General features: G+C 49.0%; 1 protein-coding gene across 1 annotated transcript in view; it reads left to right on the top strand.

Moving 5' to 3' along the window:
* Nucleotides 1-23,697, top strand: part of LOC122383180 (serine/threonine-protein kinase/endoribonuclease IRE1-like) — an 83,708-nt gene that overhangs the window by 10,979 nt on the left and 49,032 nt on the right. Inside the window, exons 2-6 of the mRNA XM_043369342.1 lie at nucleotides 2,914-2,999; nucleotides 6,082-6,173; nucleotides 6,527-6,658; nucleotides 6,832-7,025; nucleotides 10,056-10,243. Of these exons, the coding sequence (XP_043225277.1) occupies nucleotides 2,946-2,999; nucleotides 6,082-6,173; nucleotides 6,527-6,658; nucleotides 6,832-7,025; nucleotides 10,056-10,243 (660 nt within the window). The 5' untranslated portion in view covers nucleotides 2,914-2,945. The remainder of the gene's footprint in view (nucleotides 1-2,913; nucleotides 3,000-6,081; nucleotides 6,174-6,526; nucleotides 6,659-6,831; nucleotides 7,026-10,055; nucleotides 10,244-23,697) is intronic.

The raw sequence follows: 23,697 nt of genomic DNA, 5'->3' as shown, positions 1-23,697 counted from the left end.
CCTTCAGGTGACCTTGACACCCACCCTTATGTATGGGAGCAACATCAAATCACATGTTTGAACGTTTGAAACTACGAAAAGCTTGCAAACGCGCGGCTAATGCGAACCGACGTACCTACGCCGAATCGCGATTCCGGCCAAACATGGTCTCGGAAAAGAGGTCACAGGTCAAAGGTCATTTTGGTCAGGGTCATGAAATTTTCAGAGTAGGTATAAATTGATCAATGCGAGGGTACTGAAAGTTTCGTCGCGATCGGCCGCTTTTTACGCGAGTTATTCGCGAAAAACCTTAGGGGGGTTGCATCAACCCCCCCCTGTGCCGGCGAGGGTTAAAATTGGGTATCATTGCCTTCCTGTCGTGACGGGCAACGCGCTCGTTTTTTTTTTTCGCGAAGCTCTAGCTCCATCAGGGGCCAAACGAGAGGGGGGTCGTACCCCCCTTGTGCCGTCGAAGGGCTCAAAATGGCCTGGGCATGCGAGGGTTAATGACCCATACGCCAGTCTCCAACGGCCCTTACGTCATCGTTTTGAGGGACGTTAACCCGCCCCCCAGTGGCGGTCTCAGCCAACTTCGCCCTAGTGAGGGGGGGCATATGTTACCACCCACCTCTAACTAAAAAACTAAGAGGGCTAGAAAGACGCGGTAAAAAGCAGTCGATAGCTCTCAATGCGTACGTTTGAAAGTATTTCAGTCATTTTTCACCTTAGAGCAATATTCGGGTCACCAGAGGTCATCAAAGGTCAAAATTTGCCAATCGTCATTATATTTTTCAGAAAACATACCGCTATCTCAGGAACTATGGTAGCTAGAAAAACGCATGGAACAGCAATCGATAGCTTTTGAACTCTTCTTTTGAAAAGGTCATTATTAATATTGCCCTCAGGTCAACGGTTTAGCCTCCAGAGGGCAAAAACTCCAAAAATAGCTGTTTTTACGAAAAGTGTTTTTCGACAATAACTTTCGACTACAAAAAGCCACGACATTTATATTGCCAAAATCGTGTTCCTCTCGCCGAGACGCGTCGAATGAACTATAAGTTGACCTTGAAAGGTTAACTTGAAAATTTGACCTCAGGTCAAGGTCATGACCTGACCGGAAAAGGTCATGTTGCATATCAGTCGATGCGTCTCAACAAGACAAACACAATGAGAACAACCCCAGCGTTCTATCTCTTTCCAATCGCGAGTTATTGGCAAAAAACTGTTTGTAGCCTCAAATGACCTCGGATGACCTTTCTAGAGGCTATCAGCAAAAATGACACCTTGGTCATCACGAGTGGACTAAGTCATTGTGATTCTGAAATATTTGGACTGTTCCTATGTGTACACACGGATCTAGAGGCATTTTTATTTTTCTCCATTGACTTGTAATGGAAAGGTCACGCCACTGACCTGACCTTAGGTCACGGATATAAAAAATCCGAGATATACAAATTGTAGGCGCCCATAACAGCATGCAATTCACCAAGTTTGAAACCTTTCTGACAAACACTGCAGACTGGACATGATTGCAAACTTTTTTTTAGGCTTGGTCAGTTAACTTGACCTGGTGACCTGACCTGACATGACCTGGGGTCAAAAATTTCACACATTGTCCAAAATTGATGTACGAAAAGCTACCCCAAGCGGCGCGGTGCTACGCGCCGCGGTTCTTTATTCACACGCAAAAAACGCGACAGGGTGGTAACATATGCCCCCCCCCCCACTGGGGCGAAGGTTAACCCGCGCCCTGCTGGGGGGTGTTTGAACACCCCCCCCTTGTGGTTTTTCGCAAATATCTCAAAGCCGTTTTTCTCAATTGTGTTCATAGCTCAATTCTACACATGTTGTGAAAAATTCAGATCAAGGTCATTCAAGGTCAGGTCACCAGGTCACTTGAAGTGACCTCACCTTATAAAAAGTTTCAATGTCTGTCATAGCTACACCGAGTGACTGATCACTTTTAAACTTTCAGCGATTGCTAAGAGCAATAGCATGTACAAAATATATATCTCAGAATTTTGATATCGATGACCTAAGGTCAGGTCAATTTTGCGACCTCCGGAGCCATCATAAGTCAATGGGAAAAAATGAAATGCGCCTCTTTTGGACGAAAGACATTATAAACACTCCCAAACACCGAATTACAAGTGGTTTAGACACACTGAACATGAAAATGGTGTCCGTGACCCTTGTTTATGCCCTGAGATCATCTTAGGTGACGAATGGTATCTTACAGTTTTTCGCAAATAACTTTTGATAGAGGCATGCTAGAGCGATGAAAACGCCTTAGATGTGTTCAGCTCGACGATACGGATCGACTGATATGCAACATGACCCTTTCCGGTCAGGTCATGACCTTGACCTGAGGTCAAATTTTCAAGTTGACCTTTCAAGGTCAAGTTATAGTTCATTCGATGCGTCTTGAGGAGAGGAACACGATGCCAGTGAAATTAAGCTCGTACAAGGCTTGGGTCAATAGTTGTTGCAGAAAAACTGTTTCCGAAAAAAATCGGCTATTTTTGCAGTTTTTGCCCCCTGCAGGCAAAACCGTTGACGTTAGTTCATATCTGAGGGAATTATTAAGAAAGGGCGTTGATAGGGCTATCGAATGCGCTTTTCCGCGGCGCTGTAGCTCTATTTGTTCCCGAGTTATGCGTTGGCTTCATGGAAATTTTCGACATTCGACCTGGAAATCGGCAAAATTTTGCCTTCAATGACCTCTGGTGACCTGACCTTTGACCTGACCAAAAAATTGATCGAAGTGATTTCGTCTTTATTTTTGACGCTCTTTCAAACGCCGCTTTCCGCGTATCGCTACGTGGCCCAGGAGCCGAGTTACAAGGGGGTGTTCAAACACCCCCCCCCCCCCCAGCAGGGCGTGGAAATCCAGGACCCACAGCCGGGCGCGGGTTAAAAGAACTGCCTTTGCAGGATAGTAACCAGGTTCCCGGTTGGATCGGAACATGGCGATGCCTGATCAACCTTCTTCAGGAAAACACACCCTGCCCATCACCAATGTAAGTAAATAATCATATGGTGTTTTTTTTTGTGCAATGGTCATGTACTCGAAAATAGCGTAGCTTATTTTCACCTACTATGCTAGTGTATGCACCCATTAACCCGCGCATGACTCGATAGGCGTTATCACAAGTGTATTCGCGGCCATTGGGGCGACGTAAGAAAAGAGGAAATCATCCGGCCCCAAGAGCTTTAAATTATCAGTTGGCATGCAACTTTTCCTTTATGTGTAAAGAATGTACCATTAATTGTTAGATAAAATTGCATTGAAAATCTTCCTTTTATGTTTTTCCATCAATTGCACAATATATTCTTTTACTAAACTAGAAACACTAATTATAAATAGTTCCAGCACCATCGTCAAGAACAATAAGGAAGGCTTGAAGTGAATACAATAATCTAAACGGCCTTGCAAGATGTGAAGATCACTTCTAAAATTGCCTGTAGAAATATTGAAGGCAAAAGTTCAACTTTTTCACAAGACGGATGTCTATAAACCTATTCAACGTGTGACAACTCAGCCGGTATTTTGTCGCCTACAGCCCAGCTTTCCCTAGTGACCGATAGATGCGCTGCTATCGATGTCCACCCGTGCCGCGTAACGTGGGGTATTTTCCATAACGCGAGTGACTGGGGGGGGGGGGGGCTCTCCAGAGCCCCCCCTCCTATCTCCGAAACTACTGGGCCGATCGTGAAAATTCAAACGGCGTCTGATAGCCCTGGAAAAACTGGTCGAAGTATTTTCATTGACCTCGAGGTCACCGATGACGTCACAGGTCAGGTCCAATTAAAAATTATCGACATTTTTGCTAGTTCACAATTTAGGCTCTGACCGCCGGACCGCCGGTCCGATCAGGCTCATTTTTGGTTTACGCACTCCTTGACGGATCCCTTAGATAACCTGAGGGTACCGAACTTTAACTTCGAAAGTTTAAGGTCAAGGCCAGGTCATCCTAGGTCACGAAAATTGTATATCATGTATCGGTCACTTGACGCATGTTTTACGGTCCATTTCACTCGTAGATTTCGAAAATAGTGTCGTCTGTGTCATTTGAGGTCATTGTCAGCTGAATTTACCGGAGGTCAGGTCACTTTCAGGTCAGAAAAGGCCAAATTTTGAAAATGAAATTTTTCAACAAAAAACGTGCCTTTCAGATGCATTTTGAGCTCAGGAACACGATGGTGCCATTTATATTGCTGTACGACGTGAAAAACGTACTGAAAAATGGATTTGAAAAAACATAAAATTGTAAAATTTTGACAATAATTCGAATAACTTGGCTATTTTTGAAGACATTGGGATAAAACTTGCAAAGATATTTCATCAGTGTGTGTTCTATCACATATATTCCGGTTTTTGCAAAAAATCAAAGACTTTTTGAAAAAATCAAAAATATGTTTTTTGTAATTGTAAATACATATTTTTCAAAATTTCAAAATTTCGAGATAGCAGTTTGATAGCTACGAGTATTTGTAGTCCACTCATCTAAATAAAATGGATCTAGCTTTAAAACTGAGCTCTTGAGAGCGTTTGCCGTAATTCAGTATTTTGCGTCAAAATCGGCCGACATGACGTCACTCTGACGTCATTTCCGGCCAAACTATGGTAGCTAGAAAGTTGAAATGTTATCACAAGGTGTCAAATTGATGCCTCTGAGTGTACCGCAGGTTTTGTGTTGATACGTCAAATGGTTTAGAAAATATTGCTAAAAACGGGAGGGGGGCTCTGTAGAGCCCCACCCCCAGTCATGCGCGGGTTAAAACTAAAATACACACTTATTGAAACGCGAAATGAAATGCATTTTTAAGGTATTCGACGTATGTACTTCAATTGAAGGGAGACATGGCACATGACGGTTAACTTAACCCGCGCCGTGCTTCGGGGGGGGGGGGGAGGGGCGTTTTAAGCCCCCTCAGTTTTTTTGCGAATACTAAAAAACGGAACGCCGCCGTTTTTTTGTACGCTGCCGTTTTCATGCATGCCGAGTTCATGCATCTTTTCCACACAAGTTGTAAAAATTTCAGACAAGGGTCGTTCAAGGTCAGGTCACCAGGTCACGTCAAGTGACCTTACCTCAGAAAAAAAAATTAAAGGCTCGCTATAGCTATACCGACTGAACGATCATTTTCAAACTTTCAGCGATTGATTAGAATAGCAATATGTATAAAATGCATATCTCAGTTTTTTCTGTGACCTAAGGTCAGGTAAATGTTGCGACTTCTCCATTATAAGTCAACGGGAGAAAATTGAAAGGCGCCTCATTTGGACGAATATCGTTCAAAACCCTCTCAAACATTGGGTCATGGGTAAACATGACAATCCGAATCGATAAAATGCACCTGTGACCCATCTGAGTGTCCCTGAGGTCATCTCAGGTCATGAACGGTCACCAGCAGTTTTTTTTTGCTATAACTTTTGATAGAGACGCGCTAGAGCGGTGAAAACACGTCAGATATAGTCAGCTCGACAATACGGATCGATTGATATGCAACAAGACCATTTTCGGTCAGGTCATGACCTTAAACTAAGGTCAAATTTTCAAAATAACCTTTCAAGGTCAACAAATAGTTCATTCGACGCGTCTCGACGGGAGGAACACGATGCTGGCAAAAAATGTGGCTTGCTTGAGTCAAAAGTTATTACCGAAAAACATTTTTCGTGAAAACGGCTGTTTTTAGATTTTTTGCCCTCTGGAGGCTAAACCCTTGACCTGAGGCAAAATCTGAGGTCATTATTCAGAAAGGTCTGTAAAAGGGCTATCGAATGCGCTTTTCCGCGGTGCTTTAGGTCTATACGTTCCCGAGTTAGCCTTTGGCAGTTTCCAATTTTTTTTTTAAATGGACTAAATTTCACATTTGATGACCTCTGGTGTCCTGACCTTTGACTGGACCAAAAAAAAAAAAACTTAAGTGTTCCCTCATTATTTTTTGACGCTCTTTTGAGTACCGCTTACTGCGTGTCGCTACGTGGCCCAGGAGCCGAGTTAGAAGAGGGGCGTGAAAACGCGCCCCCCCCCCCCAGCACGGCACGGAAAACATAGGCCATCAGCAAAGCGCAGTTGAAAGTAATATTATCGACAGGAAAAAATTGACGGAGACATCACCACCGTTGGGAGCATCACGTTCAGTCAAAGCGGCTTCTTGGGGAAGGGTGCCCTATCTACGGTCTTTCGGTAAGTAGAAGCGTGTCATATAGCTTGTTACGGCTGCGGACTTTGGTGTCTGGTGTCGTTCATACAATGCCCTTTTTTTAATTTTCGTCTGCAATGTTTTGGACTTCGGTTTGTATTAAGGCCATATGAATATGACAAAGTTTTCCTGTTAAAAACTGACAATACTAATGGAGCTTTTCGAGATCACGCTAGGGGACTCACAAGGACTAGCATTTGTGATAGATACTACATGGGTGCAATAAATGCCTACACTGGCTTCCTTTCTGTCTTTGCTAGGTCCATTGCTAGTTTTTTTTTAATTTTGATCTTGCTTGACATGCATGCCACTTGTACTACATATCTTCCCTGTACAGAGGACAATGCGACATGAGGCAAGAAGTGGCGATAAAGCGCATCCATTACCGCACTAAAGAAGAGCGACTACTGATAGAAAATGAAGTTGGCAACCTGTTGAAAGTCGAAGAGGAAGACGTCAAGGTCATCAGGTAATCCCTCTCTGACCAATGCATCAGCCACATGACTATGCATCTTGAAGTGTACATATTTGTACGTTTCGCCAGTCGCCGTTTCTTTTAGGTTTTTGCGGAAAGCCTCAGGACGTATTCAAACACCCGGTGAGCAGAACCAGGTTTAAAGCCCCTTTTCACTCATATTTAAGGTACTTTACGACGCAGAGATCTGTGAACTTCTACTATATTGCGATGGAGTTGGCACTGGGCACGGTGGAAGACTACGCGGAAAGGAAGCAGGGAGTGATCAAACCTGGTGTGGACGAGCTTGACAATCTCAATGAAATCAGCATTCTTCGTGATTCGTCAAAGGCACTTGAATGGCTGCACCAGCAAAACATCGGTGAGTTTTATTATTTACATTCACTACTTTGCATTCAGTTCTAGCCTAGATCTGTACGAAGCACACCGATTTATGGCTTGGTAGCTACCTGACGGCCTTGGCACGCGACAGGCAAGCGATGGACGGCAAGCGATGGAGCGATGGGGGACAGTCAATTCTGAAAATATCTGGAATCTGGATTGCCTGATAATTATTAGTTATACTAAAGAGATATGTAGTCAGACTTCAAGGGGAACGTCAACGTTATGTACACATGAGCTGAGGCAGAGGAATTCAGAGTGCTCTTGGGCTCTTTTTTGAACATGCACTTACTTTGGCGAGGTGTCCGGACAAATTGCCGAAAGGTGATTTGCCGAATGCATTTCGCCGAATGTCATTTTGCCGATGTGCTTTTTGCCGACGTGTCAAAAAGTCGAAATGCTAAAAGCCGAAATGCCATTTGCCGACATGCCTTTTTGCCGAAATGCCAATTTGCCGAAATGCTTATTAGCCGAAATGTAAATTTGTTGAAATACGATTGTCCGAAATGTCGATTAGTCGAAAAATGTCAATTAGTCGAATCGAAATGTCAATTAGTCGAATTGTAAATTTGCTGAAATGTCAAATTTCCGAAATGTCAATTTGCCGAAATGTCGATTAGTCGAAATGTAAATTTGCCGAAATGTTGATTAGTTGAAATGTAAATTTACCGAAATGTCAATCTGCAAATCTTTTGGGTTAGGTTAGGTATAGGTGGTATCTACAACCGCCCAATGCTATTGATAGTGTTGATGTATGAACTTCGCGGAAAAAAAAACGACCGTGTTGCCCGTAACGAGAGGGAGCCGATGATACCCAGTGTGAGGGTCTTAGGTCATTAGTTGACCTTCCAGGTCAAGTCAATGACTCAAAAGTCGAAAAATCGTAACCTGTTAGAACGTCGTAAAGTGTGGCTGCTATGGGACTTTTCGGGGTACTTATCACGAATATCATGTTAGTTTTGATCACAGATGATGGCTTCATGCATTTAGGCCAGGTCGGGTCAGGTTAGGTCCGAGGTCAACCAGTAGGGGTCCTGCCGGGTATTTGTAGTGGGTGTCAGCCGCCTCTGACAGCTTCGTAACAAGTTACGAAGGCACCAAAACAACTTCGTAAATATTCATATGGTTGCTAAATTCGTATTCAGCTCCAAAAACTGGCCTAGAAACATGTAAAACTATAAAAAGTGAACCGAGATAATCAAAGGTCAATGACCTGACCTGACCTTCAGGTTACCTTGACACCCACGCTAATGCATGGGGGCAACAGCATATCACATGTTTGAACGCTTCAAACCACGAAAAGACTGCAAAAGCGCGGCTAATGCGAGCCGACATGCGCCGAATCGCGATTCCGGCCAAACATGGTCTCGAAAAGTAGGTTACAGGTCAAAGGTCATTTGGGTCAGGGTCATAAAATTTTAGGAGTAGGTGTAACATTGATCACCTCGAGGGTACTGAAAGTTTCGTTGCGATCGGCCGCTTTTTACGCGAGTTTTTCGCGAAAAACCGTTCGATCCCCCCTATATGGGCCAGCCGAGGGGAGGGGGGCGGCGGGTGCCGCCCCCATATGTTTTTTTTCGCGATAGCTCCGAACACGCCAGAGATAGAGAGCTGAAAGTTGGCATTATACCTGACCTTTGATTCAATCTGGATCTTTTGACTCCAACCATATTTTCGGGTCAGGTCAGGTCACTGACCTATGACGTCATAAGTGAACATCTGCACGGTCTTCAGATGTCGCAACTTCGCAACGCCCTCACTGCCAGAAGAGCTTTCACAGGGAAATGAAGCTTGCAGGATTTAGTCTAGTATCCATTATGAGTCTCACAACTTGTATTACTCGGATTTTTTCTAACGGTCATATGAGGTCAGGTCATTTTCGTGACTTCACCAATCACCATCAAAGTCAATGGGGAGAAAAGAAAACTGCTATTTTGGCGCCGGGAATGATCTCCAACTATCTCATGCACACATGCTCGTGATTTCATGCACTCCTTGCAAGGTTGGATGCATCACTTTTGCAATGCTCACCTTGCGTGACGCCCTTTATGATGTCATTAGGGTCATATTAGTTTTTCGTCAATAACTATTAATCAAATTGAGCTAGCGAGTCGAAAGCGACCAATGGACTCAGTAAGACCTGCTGAATCGAATGACATGCGATATGACCTCATTCGACCATTTTCCTGACCTGGGTGCGCTGACCAAACCGTGACCCGAGGTCAATACCCTAAGTTGACCTCACCCAAACAAAAAGTATACCATTGGACACGCCTGAGCGAGGCGAGGACGGTGCTCCCAAAATCGCAGCTCTGCGACCGTTTTTGCGAAATTATTCACCAAAGACAAAACCGCACCTTGGGGCACTTGACCTGACCTCAGACGTCACCGGTTGACCTTAAGATCGGGTATCAATCTCTGCGTCTCGTAACGACGCAGACGCTCGTTTTTTTTTTGCGCTAGCTCCACTAGGGGGCGAAACGTCGAGGGGGGGGACCCGACCTGGACTAAATGCATAAAGACATCATCTGTTATCAAAACTAACGTGATATTCGTGATCAGCTCCCCGAAAACCCCATAGCAGCCACACTTTACGACGTTCTAACAGGTCCCGATTTTCCCGCCTTTGGGGTCATTGACCTAACCTGCAAGGTCAACCAATGACCTAGGACCTTAAAATTGGGTATCATCGGCTTCCTCTCGTCACGGCAACTCGCTCGTTTTTTTCCGCGAAGCTCTAGCTCGATCAGGGGCGAAACGGCAAGGGGGGTCCAACGGACCCCCCCCTTGTACGTTCGCGGCTGGAAAAACACCAATACGGGCGAGGTTTAACCTAAACTCTCAACATAGCAGAATACAATACAAAGAGTTACGAGTTGGTAGTTAAAAAGGTGTTTCACGTAACCCTGGCGTTTCCAGTGTGAGCTTTGCATATTGGAAATCAAATACGTGAACACTTCATATCGTGCTAACCAAAAATACAAACCAATTATCTATATGCGTTTCACAGTTCATCGTGACATCAAGCCGTCGAACATGATGCTGGTTAAAAGCAAAAAAGGCGAGATCGTGACAAAGCTCGCCGATTTTGGCATATCCAAGGAGATGACAGCCAGCAAGCTGAAAATGACAGCTGGTGTCGGTACCCTGGATTGGATGGCTCCAGAAGCCCACACGGGTGAATATCAACATGGAACTGTAAGTAAAATTAACGCCTCCATCAGACAGAAAGGAAAATACCGGCCTACGATAGGTACTCTAATGGATGCTTCTTACCTATTGTTACCGGAAATGATAAAATATAGCTTTCAAATAATTAGCTAAGTAAAGGTTAAAATATGGCATTTTCATTTGCTCCTGCAACTCACGGAAAGTAAAAAAATATGATTATCATTGCTAAAGGTTTTCGGATTTGTTTTTTTTTTTTTCAAGAGGATAGGTACCTACAAAATATTACATTTATTCAGATACGAGGTGTGACCAAAAAGAAACGAGACTGTGTCCGCTGGGGACACGGTTCAGCTTCTACAGACCGATTACGTATACCATAGTGATGCGGAGCATTTCAGCATCATATGAGCGAAGTTTCATTTTTCTGGCCCATTGTCCTTCCTTCCACGGTCGTTTCTCTAAGCCCCTGCAGAGCAAAAACTGTAAAAATGGCCGTTTTCACAAAAGAATGTTTTTTGGCAATAACTTTTGACTTCACACAGCCACAAAATTACTTTTGGCAGCATTGTGTTCCTCTCGTCGAGACGCTTCGAATGAACTATTTGTTGACCTTGAAAGGTCAATTTTAAAATTTGACCTAGCCCGCGCCCCGTCCCAGTCAGCAATCCCACTTCGTTGCCGATCGGGATTTTCGGACTCAGCCCGCACCACCCCGATCGGGACCGGAGTGGGACAGGATTGGGAAATGAGACACTTTGTACGGGCTGGAACGATCCGGATATCCCAACCTACCCCGTACGGTCGGTTGGGAGATCCCGCACGTATCCGGACCGCCTTATGACGTTTTAACCCTATTCCTGGCGGGCTCCGCCGGGACAAGAAACTGGCGGGGGCCGATTCGGCCCCCCGTTCAGATCTCAAAAACTACACATCGCAGCGACAAACGGTAAACGGCATCGGATACGCACGGTCAAGATCTACAATTTTTACAAAGGTCATTTTCAGGTCAGGTCAAAGATGACGTCACAGGGGTCGAAAAAGTCAAAATGGCGGCGCTAGATATGGAGAGAGTTTTTCTCGAATAACTTTCGAATTAGTCAAGATAGGAACAAACTAAGGGCATCATCGTGATCCTCTCGTCAATCCGCATCGAATGATATATATGTTGACCTCGAAAGGTCAAGGTCAAAGGTTGACCTCAGGTCACGTGACCTCGAGGTCATCATGTATATCATTCGATGCGTCTTGACGAGCTGAACACAATGAGACCATCCACGCGTCTGTATCTTGTTCCTGTACGGAGTTATTGGCCAAAAACCTTTGGTGACCTTTGATGACGTCACATGACCTCACAGCTGCCCAACAGCAAAACAGACCTCAAGGTAGTGAAGGTTGATCGTATATGAAGTCATGTATGGTATATGGGGCCATTCCGACCCGTTTTAGTGGTAAAAACAGGGAGTTGATTTTTCCCCCATTGACTCATAATGGGGAGGTCGCGAAACTGACCTGACCTTAGGTCACCGATATCAAAATTCCGAGATATACAAATTGCACATACTGGTACCCTAACTAAAGCCTGAAGAGAAGAAATTGATCGGTCAAAAACTCTAGCTCTGGCGTGATTGCAAACTTTTCTGAGGTAGGGTCACCAAACCGCCTCTGGTGACCTGACCTGAGGTCAGATCAACTCAAAATTTTCAGACATGTTGCGTAGAAGCCTTTTAGGAAAAGTCAGAAAATTTGAGCTTCCTAGCTCAACGCGTTTGGGAGAAATAACCAAAAAACCTCAGGGGGGGGGGGGGGCTCCTGAGGCCCCCCCGCCAGGAATAGGGTTAACAAGCGCTTAACTCCGATCCCGATCGGGATTCCCCAAATCTCCCCGCACAACCGGTTCGGAAATCCCGCACGCATCCGAACCGCCTTATGGCATTTTAACCCGCGCACCGACGGGGTCTGCGCCAACTTCGCACCGACGGGGGGGGGGGGGGGCGGATGACCGCCCCCCCCTGAGATCTCGAGAACGAAGCAAGATAGCGACAAGCGGTAAACGGCATCGGATACGCACGGACAAGGTCTACAATTTTTACGAAGGTCATTTTCAGGTCAGGTCAAAGATGACGTCACAGGGGTCGAAAAAGTCAAAATGGCGGCGCTAGATATGGAGAGTTTTTCTCGAATAACTTTCGAATTAGTCAAGATAGGAACAAACTAAGGGCATCATCGTGATCCTCTCGCCAATCCGCATCGAATGATATATATGTTGACCTCGAAAGGTCAAGGTCAAAGGTTGACCTCAGGTCACGTGACCTCGAGGTCATCATGTATATCATTCGATGCGTCTTGACGAGCTGAACACAATGAATCCATCCGCGCGGCTGTATCTTGTTCCTGTACGGAGTTATTGGCAAAAAACCGCTGGTGACCTTTGATGACGTCACATGACCTTACAGCTGCCCAACAGCAAAACAGACCTCAAGGCTCAAGGTAGTGAAGGTTGATCGTATATGAAGTCATTTATGGTATATGGGGCCATTCCGACCCGTTTTAGTGGTAAAAACAGGGAGTTGATTTTTCCCCCATTGACTTATAATGGGGAGCTCGCAAAATTGACCTGACCTTAGGTCACCGACATCAAAATTCCGAGATATACAAATTGTAGCTACTAATGACCTAATAACATCCTGCGACTTTCAAAGGCCTCCGACATCTACTGTAGCTCTGGCACGGTGACAAAGTTGCAAAAAAGTGACTTGAGGTTGGGTCATTCAAAGTGACCTGGTGACCTGACCTTAAAAGTTAGGAGGTTCAAACTTGCACACTGTTGTGTCCCCTCATCTGTCCACCTCGTCACACGCCCGGGAGACCCCAGAGTGCGGGTTTATTGCGAAGAAGCCAAGGGAAAGCACAACATAACCGATTGTTTACATTTTCCAATAACCACGTTCCCGGAAGAGAATGAAACTGTAGTGATGGGGGTCCTCCTCACTCGCCATCACTGACCGCGTAAACTACAACTACTACAACTTAGTCTCTTATCAGGGCTCGACGTTAAATCTACGGAGACCCAAAGAACTCGATCCGACATTACAGATATAGGATCGCTTCTTCAACAAGAAACTAAATATACGTAATACAGTCACAGAAATCCAGCACTAAACAGAGTAATAAATAAATACAACTTCGGCGCGCCTGAGACATATTCGGCGCACAAACAAACTCCAACACCACCCCTCCCTTTGAGGGAACACACTCTACTCGGGGCAGCCCCCTCGACCTACCTACTGGTACCGGTCCGGCGTGAACCGGTCAGGAGCCCGGCGCCGGCGACTGCCACGGCGCGGAGAAACAGGAGAGGTCCGAGGATCCGCCCGAGGCACGGATAGCTCCCCGGCGGCGTGTGACACAGGGCGAACTCTGGGCGGACTGACAGCGCCCTCAGCGCTCCCAGATGGGACCGAGGAATCCGGAATAAGGCTGGCCGGTAGCTCCTCCACTACCGGCTCCTCTGTGGCACGCCCCGGCACGAGACGCCTGGCGTGCACTCTGTCCCCCGTGCTTACCCTGTAGCTCACAGGGCCGGTCCTCTCCCGGATCTGGACCGCCGGCTGGCCTTCGACCCGACCGCTGACTGGCTTACGAACCCGTACCCAGTCTCCTGCCTCCCACCTGGGGGCGGCGGTCGCGGTGCGATCGTACCTCCTCTTGTACGCCGACTGATAGCGGCGGTGCCGCCGGCGTACCGCGCGTTTCCGGCTGTTTCCGGTGGGCGCGTCCCGCTTCAGCACGTCCAGGGTCGTGCGCGCCTCCCGCCCCCTCATCAAGCGGAACGGCGTCTCCCCGGTGGCGGGGTGCGGAGTGGCGCGGTACTCACCCAGGAACCGACGCAGGTAGGGTGAGCGCGGCTCTCGCGCCAGCCGAGCCGACTGAATGGCCCCTTTTATCGTGCGGTTCAACCGCTCGACCAGCCCGCACGTCTGCGGCGAGTACGGCGAGCTGAACGTCTGCCGCACACCACATTTCGTCAGAAATGCTCGGAGCTCTGCCGATCTGAACGCTGGGCCGTTGTCAGAAATGAGCTCGAGCGGGAGCCCCTCGCGAGCGAATAGCGTGTCCAAGAACTGGATGATCGTGCTCGCCGTCGCGTCAGAGCTGAGCGCGACCTCTGGCCACCGGCTGTAGAGGTCGCAGAGCACGATGCCGTACCTCTCGGTCGGCGGACCGTGCATCGGCCCGATGATGTCCACCATCAGCCTCTCCCACGGGCCCTCTGGCAGGGGAATGGGCTGCAGAGGTGGCTTCTCCCTGCGAACATGCTCGTCATGCTGGGAGCACACCTGACAGCCCCTCAGCTGCTCTCGCACCTCTCGGTCCAGCCGAGGCCACCAAAACTGCGCGCGCAGGCGCTGTTTGGTGCGGACCACCCCTTGGTGGCCCTCATGGGCGTTCCTGAGGACGCGCTCACGGAGCGTCTCCGGCACGACGAGACGCTCGCCGCGGAATAGCAGCTGGCCGTGCTGGGACAGCTCCTCCCGCACCTGGTAGAAACCAGCCACCGCCGGGTCGATTTCCTTCCGGCGGGGCCACTGCCCAGCCACGAACCCGCGGACGGCTCGCAGGGTCTCGTCCGCGTCCGAGGCAGCACGGAACTCTGCCTCTGTGACGGCCGCCGCCGCCACCCCGAGCGAGGCGATCTGAATGGTATCGTCGTCCGGCCACCAGGTGTCCGTTACTGGGAGGCGGGACAGGCCGTCCGCCACCCCGTTGTGCTCGGACCGCACATACTCCACATCAAAGGCGAACTCCAGCAGGCGGGCCTCCCACCGCGCGACTCGCCGGCCGACGCGGTTGGAGCCCTTCGGCCCGAAGATTGTGCAGAGCGCCTGGTGATCGGTGCGCAGGGTGAACCGGCGCCCCCACAGGTAGTGCCGAAACTTCTCGGTCGCCCACACGCAGGCCAGAGCTTTCTTCTCTACCACAGAGTAGTTCCGCTCGGCTGCTGTGAAGGTCTTGGAGGCGTAGGTGATGACCCTCGGCACCCCCGAGGCGTCAACCTGCGTGATGCAGGCACCGCAGCCGACGTCACTAGCGTCGGTGGAGAGCACTGTGGGGAGAGAAACGTCAAACATCCCCAGCGCGGGTGCCTGCCTGATCGCGTCCTTGACGCGGCGGACCGCGCTCGACAGCGCGGCCGTCCACTCAAAGGCGTCTGCCCTGAGCGCAGCGCGCAGAGGTTCGACCTCATCAGAGAACCTCGGAAGGAACCGGGCATGATAGCCCACGGCTCCGAGGAAGGCGCGGAGGCTCTTCTCGTCCCGGGGCTCGGGCGCGTCCAGCAGAGGCCGGAGCCGCTCCGGGTCGATACGGACACCGTCACCGGAGATCTGGTACCCGAGAAAACCGATCTCTCTGGTTGGTGACGCTCTTGCTCCAGTTCACACGAACCCTGTGGGCATCAAAACACTGGAGCACAGCCTTCAGCCGAGCGTCGTGCCCGGCCTGAGAGCGAGCGTGGACCAGGATGTCATCCAAGTACACCTCGACTCCTGGGATCCCCTCCAGCATGGAGGCCATCACCTTCTGGAAACAAGGTCCAGCGCTGGCGAGCCCGAAGTTCACCCGGGTAAAGCGGAACAACCCCAGGTGACTGACGAACGTTGTCAGGTCACGGCTGTCCGGGTGGAGCTCCAGCTGGTGATAAGCGTCCTTCAGGTCTAGCCTGGAGAACACCTGAGAGCCACTCAGACGGTCAAGTACATCCTCGATCCTGGGGAGAGGGTACCCATCAGTGATGACTGCCTTGTTTACCCGTCTCATATCAACACATAGGCGGATGGACCCATCTCGCTTCCTTCCGACCACCAGGGGTGAGACCCAGGGGGACGCACTCACCTTCTCGATCACCCCCTGGCTCTCGAGCTCCTTCAGTCTGGCACTCACCTCATCAACCACTGCCAGGGGCAGCCGGCGAAGAGGCTGCCGCACAGGTGCCACCTCAGGACTGACGGTGACACGGTGTTGGTAGCCAAGGATGGCAGGCTGGATCCCGGACGGTGAGGCAGGTGGGTCGGCAGGCTCAGCAGGGTGGCTGGGAGGCTCAGCAGGTTCCGGAGTAGCGTGGGAGGAAGAGGCTGTGGAAACAGCACACACACGGTTACCCACGATACACACATCGAACGCCTCCATCATGTCCAGGCCCATCAATGCACGGCCATGAGGCACGACATACACAGTGACACTGGCAGTTTTCCCCTTACATGATACACGTACACTTTTAACCCCTAAAACATCCAATACACTCCCCCCATAGGCACGCAGGCGCTGATCAGTTGCTGTCAGGTCCCCTCCCACCACACTCCTGGGAAGGATCGACACAGGCGACCCTGAGTCGACGGTGAAGGTCACCTCCTGTCCCTCCACCTGAGCATCAACTGTCAAAGGTGAGGCACTGACAGCGAGCACTTGTACACTGGACACTACACGAGTGGCACCACAGTGCAGGGCAAAGTGGTGTAGCTTCCCACACTTGGAACAGGTCCTGTTGTAGGCGGGGCACGACTGGTCACCTCTGCGGTGTCCCACACGCCCACACCCCCAACACCGGCTGGAACCCGCAGCCTGGTGTGGCTGCTGCTGCTGGCGCTGCTGCTGGGGTGAAGGCTGCTGGCGTCCTGGTGGAGGCTGCTGGCGTTGCTGCAGGGCAGGGGCCCCGCCTGAGCGGCGGCTCCTGGCCCCACCACGCTGAGGCCGCTGCTGCTGCAGGGCCTGCACCGGGACCGGTGCAGCAGGAGCCTCCATCACCCGTGCCTCCCGCTTTGCAGACTCGAGGGTGTCTGCAATCGTCAGAGTCTTTTCCAGGGACAGCTCAGACCCCTCCATTAGCAGTCTCTGTCGTAACTTAGGTGAGATCGTCTTTTCAATCACCTGGTCCCTTATGAACTCATCAGTGTGGGCCCCGTACTCACAGGTACTGGCCAGCTGGCGCAGTACGGAGACCCACTGGACCGTTGTCTCTCCCTGGTGCTGGGCTCGGCTACGGAAACGGTAGCGCTCGACGCACACGTTCTGCCTGGGGGCAAAGTGCCCCTCCAGACGACGACGGGTGAAAGCGAAGTCGTCCTCCCCCTCCTCCTTAACACAGGGCGGCAGGGACTCGTAGACCCGCTGGCCCTCCGCTCCAAGGCACGTCAGAAGCACTGCCTGGCGGCGTGCCGGGGCGAACGCATCCCCTCCAACGGCACACAAAAAATGTTCGAACATACGGATCCAGCGAGGCCACGGAACCGTCGGCTCAGCGCCGGCGATCGGCAGAAACGGTGCCGGGGCGGCCGTGAAATCCATCGCGCCACACGACTATGACGCGGAAAAACTCACGGTTCGAATACTCGTCGCCACTTGTTGTGTCCCCTCATCTGTCCACCTCGTCACACGCCCGGGAGACCCCAGAGTGCGGGTTTATTGCGAAGAAGCCAAGGGAAAGCACAACATAACCGATTGTTTACATTTTCCAATAACCACGTTCCCGGAAGAGAATGAAACTGTAGTGATGGGGGTCCTCCTCACTCGCCATCACTGACCGCGTAAACTACAACTACTACAACTTAGTCTCTTATCAGGGCTTGACGTTAAATCTACGGAGACCCAAAGAACTCGATCCGACATTACAGATATAGGATCGCTTCTTCAACAAGAAACTAAATATACGTAATACAGTCACAGAAATCCAGCACTTAACAGAGTAATAAATAAATACAACTTCGGCGCGCCTGAGACATATTCGGCGCACAAACAAACTCCAACACACACCATGTGTAAAATTGATGAGAGAATAGTCATACCAAATTTCGCGGCGCTACGCGCCGCGGTTTTCCCGCTATCCGCGAAAAACCTCAGGGGGGGCGGATATCCGCCCCCCCATCGGTGCGCGGGTTAACAAGCGATGAACTCCGATCCCGATCGGGATGTCCCAACTCGGCCCGCACGGCCGGTTCGGCAATACCGCAGGTATCTGACATATTAACCGCAGTCTTATAACCGCAGATTGCTGTTATGCAGATGCGACCACTTTGCTTGCGCCACCGCAACCCCCTCGCCTCTTCATTATTCTCCAATTCAACCTTTATAATGCCTGCACGACAAAATGAATTACAATGAACACTGAAATATATTCACAAATTTACTGGTTGCACACAGGTCAAATTTTTACAAATTCACAGCCTGGCTAGCACATTCATGGCGTCGGCCAGTATCTTAGCGCCGCTGCAAGGCGCCGGCACAGCGGACTCACTACCGGTGTTCACAGTCATTATAGCAGGCCTGCGCCTTGTTCGTGTCGGCTCCTCTGCGGACAGTGTGTCCGTGTGCCGTCACGGGCTTCAGAGAGCCACCGCGAAACTATGTAGACGGCTGGCATCTGGTCGGGCGGTTCACCACTGTGCGAAGGGAGCATCTGAAAATGACCAAGAGGTAATTAATCAAAGTTCTGGGACACACTAAAAATCACTAAGAAATAACCCACATCTGACATTTCACGTGGTATGCCTGGTAATTCAGGTTTCAAACCTACAATGCAACCAACGACACTTGACAATGAGACCAAACATCTTCTGCCCATGATAACTGATCAAACATGCGACAGCACGAGTGTAATTCACATGCCGTACAACCACAACGAACATAAAAATTTATATTACCTATAGCTTTCCCGCTCCCTACATCACGGATGAAGTGTGCACTATACTCACCCTGTTCTCAAAGACGGACTGATTTCCCTGCAACGACAACAGTTGAACCGACCGCTTGCTAGAGCCAGTTCAAAAGCAATATCCTAAGGCAGCAGCTCAAAGGAGGGATCGACACTTGACCAACGCGGCAGCTAGACTGGCCGCTGCGCTCAGAGGACGCGTCTGCCTGCACGCGGCCCATCTGATTAATTTCCAGGCCTTCTGGGCCACCGGATATGGTGCCCGAAGCGCCTTCTTAGATCGGTTGGGATAACAACGTAAATCACAAGCCTGTCTAAACATGGGATTCGATTGGGCTATCCGTACCGCGTCCCAACCGATTAAGCATGCGGTCCGGAAATCCCGAGTCGCCCCTACCGCCGGCCATCGAGGTCCGGTATCGATTGGGACAACCCAAGCCTACCCAACCCGGTAGGGACAAGTCGGGACATCCGGAGCATATCCCGACCGTCCCCAACCGCATCCCGGACGAATTGCTGGCTGGGGTAGGGGGGGGGGGGCGAAACGGCCCCTCTGTCCTTTTCCGTTGATATCTCCTAAACGGCTGAAGATATCGCCACCAAACTTTTAAGACCCCTCCGGGCATCAATTTTACACATTGTGACCATTTTTTTTCCAGAGGCTATGATAGGTTGGCCACAAATAACGTCAATGTTCTGCCATTTTCGACCGAAAAAAGACCTTCACGAGAAGAGCTGTCAGGCCTACAGCTTTGAAGATACAGAAAAATGATCAAGACATAAAAGGTGTAAAATTGACAGGGCTACAAAACTGCTATCTCGGATTTTTGATATGTTATGAGTTTTGACCCCCAAAAATCAAAACTTCAATTTTTTGGATATATTAGCCAAAAAAATCCAAAGTTTTTGAGTTTCGAAAAAACGGAATACCTATATGTGATATAACCTAGTACCTACCGTCTTTTATATACATACCAAATTTCAGATCGATATCTCCTTTTTTGGCCAAGTTATAACGAAAAAACTGTTCAAAAATGATGACGTCAAACTTTCAAACTCAATTTTTTGGCAATTCTAAACCATGTAGGGCAAAACAAAGACCACCATTGGACTCCCCGTGACAAGCCGCATCGAATGGATACCCATTTTGTGCAAAATATCAACTTTGAAATTTGACCTAATTTGACCTGACTTTGACCTGACCTTGACCTGATCTTGTCCTGACTTTCACCGGAACATAATCTAGACCGACCCCAAAGGCTGCCTGACCCACATAGTCGCATTTGTCATGTAAAATGGACCATAAAACATGTATCACACGACACTTTCATATTGTGACCCCCAGTGACCTGACCTCTGTGACCTGACCTGGTATCAGTGACCTCAGGTAGCGAAATATGTGTTTGACGAAAAATGTACCATCGATGGTTTTCAATAACTTACCAATTTACTCGATTTCACAACACATTTCTTGAAATGCCTGTGAACGGTGAAAATCTGACCTTTGACCTGACCTGTGACGTCATCGGTTTGACCTAGGTCAATGAAATTCGGTCACGAGAAAGTTCCACTGAGGGGCTATCAAACGCCGTTTGAATTTTGAAAATCGGCCGATAAACTTCCGAGATCTTGGGGGGGCCGAAACGGCCCCTCCCCCTACGGGTGGTAGGGTCCGCCGGTAGCCCTATGGGGCGCGGGTTAGGTCAAGGTCATGACCTGACCGGAAAAGGGCATGTTGCATGTGAGTCGATCTGCATCGTCGAGCTGAAGTCTGCTACATCTGACGTGTTTTCACCGCTCCAGCACGTCTCTATCAAAAGTTATAGCCAAAAAAACTGCTCGTGACCGTTCATGACCTGAGATGACCTCAGGGGCATACAGAGGGGTCACAGATGCATTTTTTCCGATTCAGTGTGTCATGTTTACCTTGGAAGCTATCTTTGAGAGCGTTTTGAACGACATTCGTCCAAAAGAGGCTCATTACAATTTTCTCCCACTGACTTATAATGGAGAGGTCGCAAAATTGACCTAGGTTTAGGTTTAGGTTTAGGAGTCTAGTGGGCTGGGGAGTAGACTAGGTCTAATAAGGGCCCACTTCGTGGATGTATAGGACATATTAATAGGCACTGCTCTGTTGCCCAAAGGCGATCGAGGCCGTTCTTGAAGCCATTGACTGTGGGTGCTGTTGCTCCGTAATAGCATCCTACATCTTCTCTTCTCCAGCTTTAGGCTGTGTCCCCTGGTTCGGCCCTCTTCACTGGGTTTGAAAAACTGGTTGCAGTCAACAGCTACTTTCCCTGACAACAGCTTGTAAGTCCAAATCAAGTCTCCCCTTCTGAGCCGGTCCTGTATGCTCATTAACTTCAGGTGTTTGAGTCTTTCCTTGTGTGATAAGTGGCGCACCTCACGTACCATTTTTGTAGCACGACGCTGGACTGATTCAAGAACCTTTATATCTTTCCTGAGATAGGGTCCAACAGCCTGCATGCAGTACTCAATGTGAGGGCGTACATACGTGGTATAGTATAGAGTGTCTTGAAGTTAGAGACTCGCATGGTGGGAAACGCCATCTTCAATTGGCGAAGTGCCGCCGATGCCTTCTTTGCGGCGAACTGGCAGTGCATTTCGGCCTTTAGTGTGTCTGCTAATTGCACACCCAGGTCGCGTTCCATCTTGCTCACCTGTAGGGTAACAATGGTACCATCTGGTTGCTTCATGTTGTAGTTGTAGTTGGAGCCAGGATTGCCTTGACCCACGTGCATCACCTTGCATTTTGACGGGTTGAATGCAAGTAGCCAACTCTTTGACCAGCGGGACAAAACGTCCAAGTCCTCTTGAATCATTTCAGCATCATAGTATTTGCTGATGCCCCGGAAGATCTTAACCCGCGAGTTGCTGGGGGGGGGGGCGTTAAACGCCCCCACTTTTTCGCCGGGCCATAGCATAAAAACCGCGCGCCGCAGGCGCGCCAAATTTTGGGTACCTGTAGGGAATCAATTGAAGTTTATTGTGACAAAGTTTCAAAAAAATCGGTTGGAAAATTTTTGAGATATCAAGGTTTTAGTGACGTCATGATTTCTGAGTTTTCCACCAAAATCGGCATATGTTCAAAAAATCATATAAAATCACAGAATAGACATACAGACATGCCGTAAACGCCATTAGACTGCCAATACCATGAAGAATCTAATGGCGATCTTCGATTACATATATGATAAAATGAATGCCACCATCGTGTTCTACGCCCCAAATTACCTATAAAACATGTGCCACAGGCTGCGAATATCAGTTTTGATTTTCGGGGATATGTGGCTACCCGGTTGACCTGACCTTGACCCTGACCTATGCTTGACTAACCCCTACATGGAGCTGACACTCTTGTAGGCCTTATATGATGGATTGTGCACCGTTTTGACAGAGTTACTGACGAGAGGCACCCATTGCGAAGTCCTGAAGTCCATGCTACTGAAAGCCCGATTTCAGGTGTTTGACCTGACCTTGACCCAACCTGTGACCTCAAAGTTCAACTTTAACCCGCGAGTTGCTGGGGGGGGGGCGTTAAACGCCCCCACTTTTTTCGCCGGGCCATAGCATAAAAACGGCGCGCCGCAGGCGCGCCAAATTTTAGGTACCTGTAGGAAATTGATTGAAGTTTATTGTGACAAAGTTTCAAAAAAATCGGTCGAAAAATTTTTGAGATATCGAGGTTTTAGTGACGTCATGATTTCTGAGTTTTCGACCAAAAACGGCATATGTTCAAAAAATCATATAAAATCACAGAATAGACATACAGACATGCCGTAAACGCAATTAGAATGCCAATAACATGAACAATCAAATGGCTATCTTCGATTATTGATTATCGTTCCGCATTTTCCAAAATCTTGAACTGAATCTTGACAATTTCTCGTGACTACTTCACGACCATGATAAATGAATTTCTTAAATTGAACTTTTTTAGCCAAACACGTACACATATGATAAAGTGAATGTCACCATCGTGTTCTACGGCCCAAATTACCCATAAAACATGTGTCATAGGCTGCGAATATCAGTTTTGATTTTCGGGGATATGTGCCTACCCGGTTGACCTGACCTTGACCCTGACCTATGCTTGACTGACCCCTACATGGAGCTGACACTCTTGTAGGCCTTATATGATGGATTGTGCACCGTTTTGACAGAGTTTCTGACGAGAGGCGCCCATCGCGAAGTCCTGAAGTCCATGCTACTGAAAGCCCGATTTCAGGTGTTTGACCTGACCTTGACCCGACCTGTGACCTCAAAATTCAACTTTGAAGTACTCATCTGAAGCGTCTCGTCTCGTTCTTTCGTTTGCCGCCTCGTGCGTTTCGCTGCGCCTATTGGTTCTCGAGTTATCGGCTAGGGGCGTTTAACGTCCCCCCCCAGCAAACGGTGGGTGGCGAAATACCCCAGCAACTGCCGGGTTAAAGTACTCACCTGAAGCGTCTCGTCGCGTTCTTTCGTTTGCCGTCTCTTGCGTTTCGCTGCGCCTATTGGTTCTCGAGTTATCGGCTGGGGGCGTTTAACGCCCCCCCCCCCCCCAGCAAACGGTGGGTGGCGAAATACCCCAGCAACTGCCGGGTTAACGTCGTAGAACATCTTCATATCACACTTAGTCAAGTTTGGTTACTCGTTAACATACAATAGAAAGAGCACTGGACCCAGAACTGACCCCTGGGGAACGCCGCTTGTTATTTGCACAGGACTTGAGATGCTGTCACCCACTGCGACTACTTGCCATCTGTCTCTTAGA

The sequence above is a fragment of the Amphibalanus amphitrite genome, unplaced genomic scaffold (assembly GCF_019059575.1).
Source record: "Amphibalanus amphitrite isolate SeventyFive unplaced genomic scaffold, NRLGWU_Aamphi_draft 000157F_arrow, whole genome shotgun sequence".
In the NCBI taxonomy this organism is placed as follows: Eukaryota; Metazoa; Arthropoda; class Thecostraca; order Balanomorpha; family Balanidae; genus Amphibalanus; species Amphibalanus amphitrite.
This window is presented reverse-complemented; position numbering and strand designations above follow the sequence as displayed.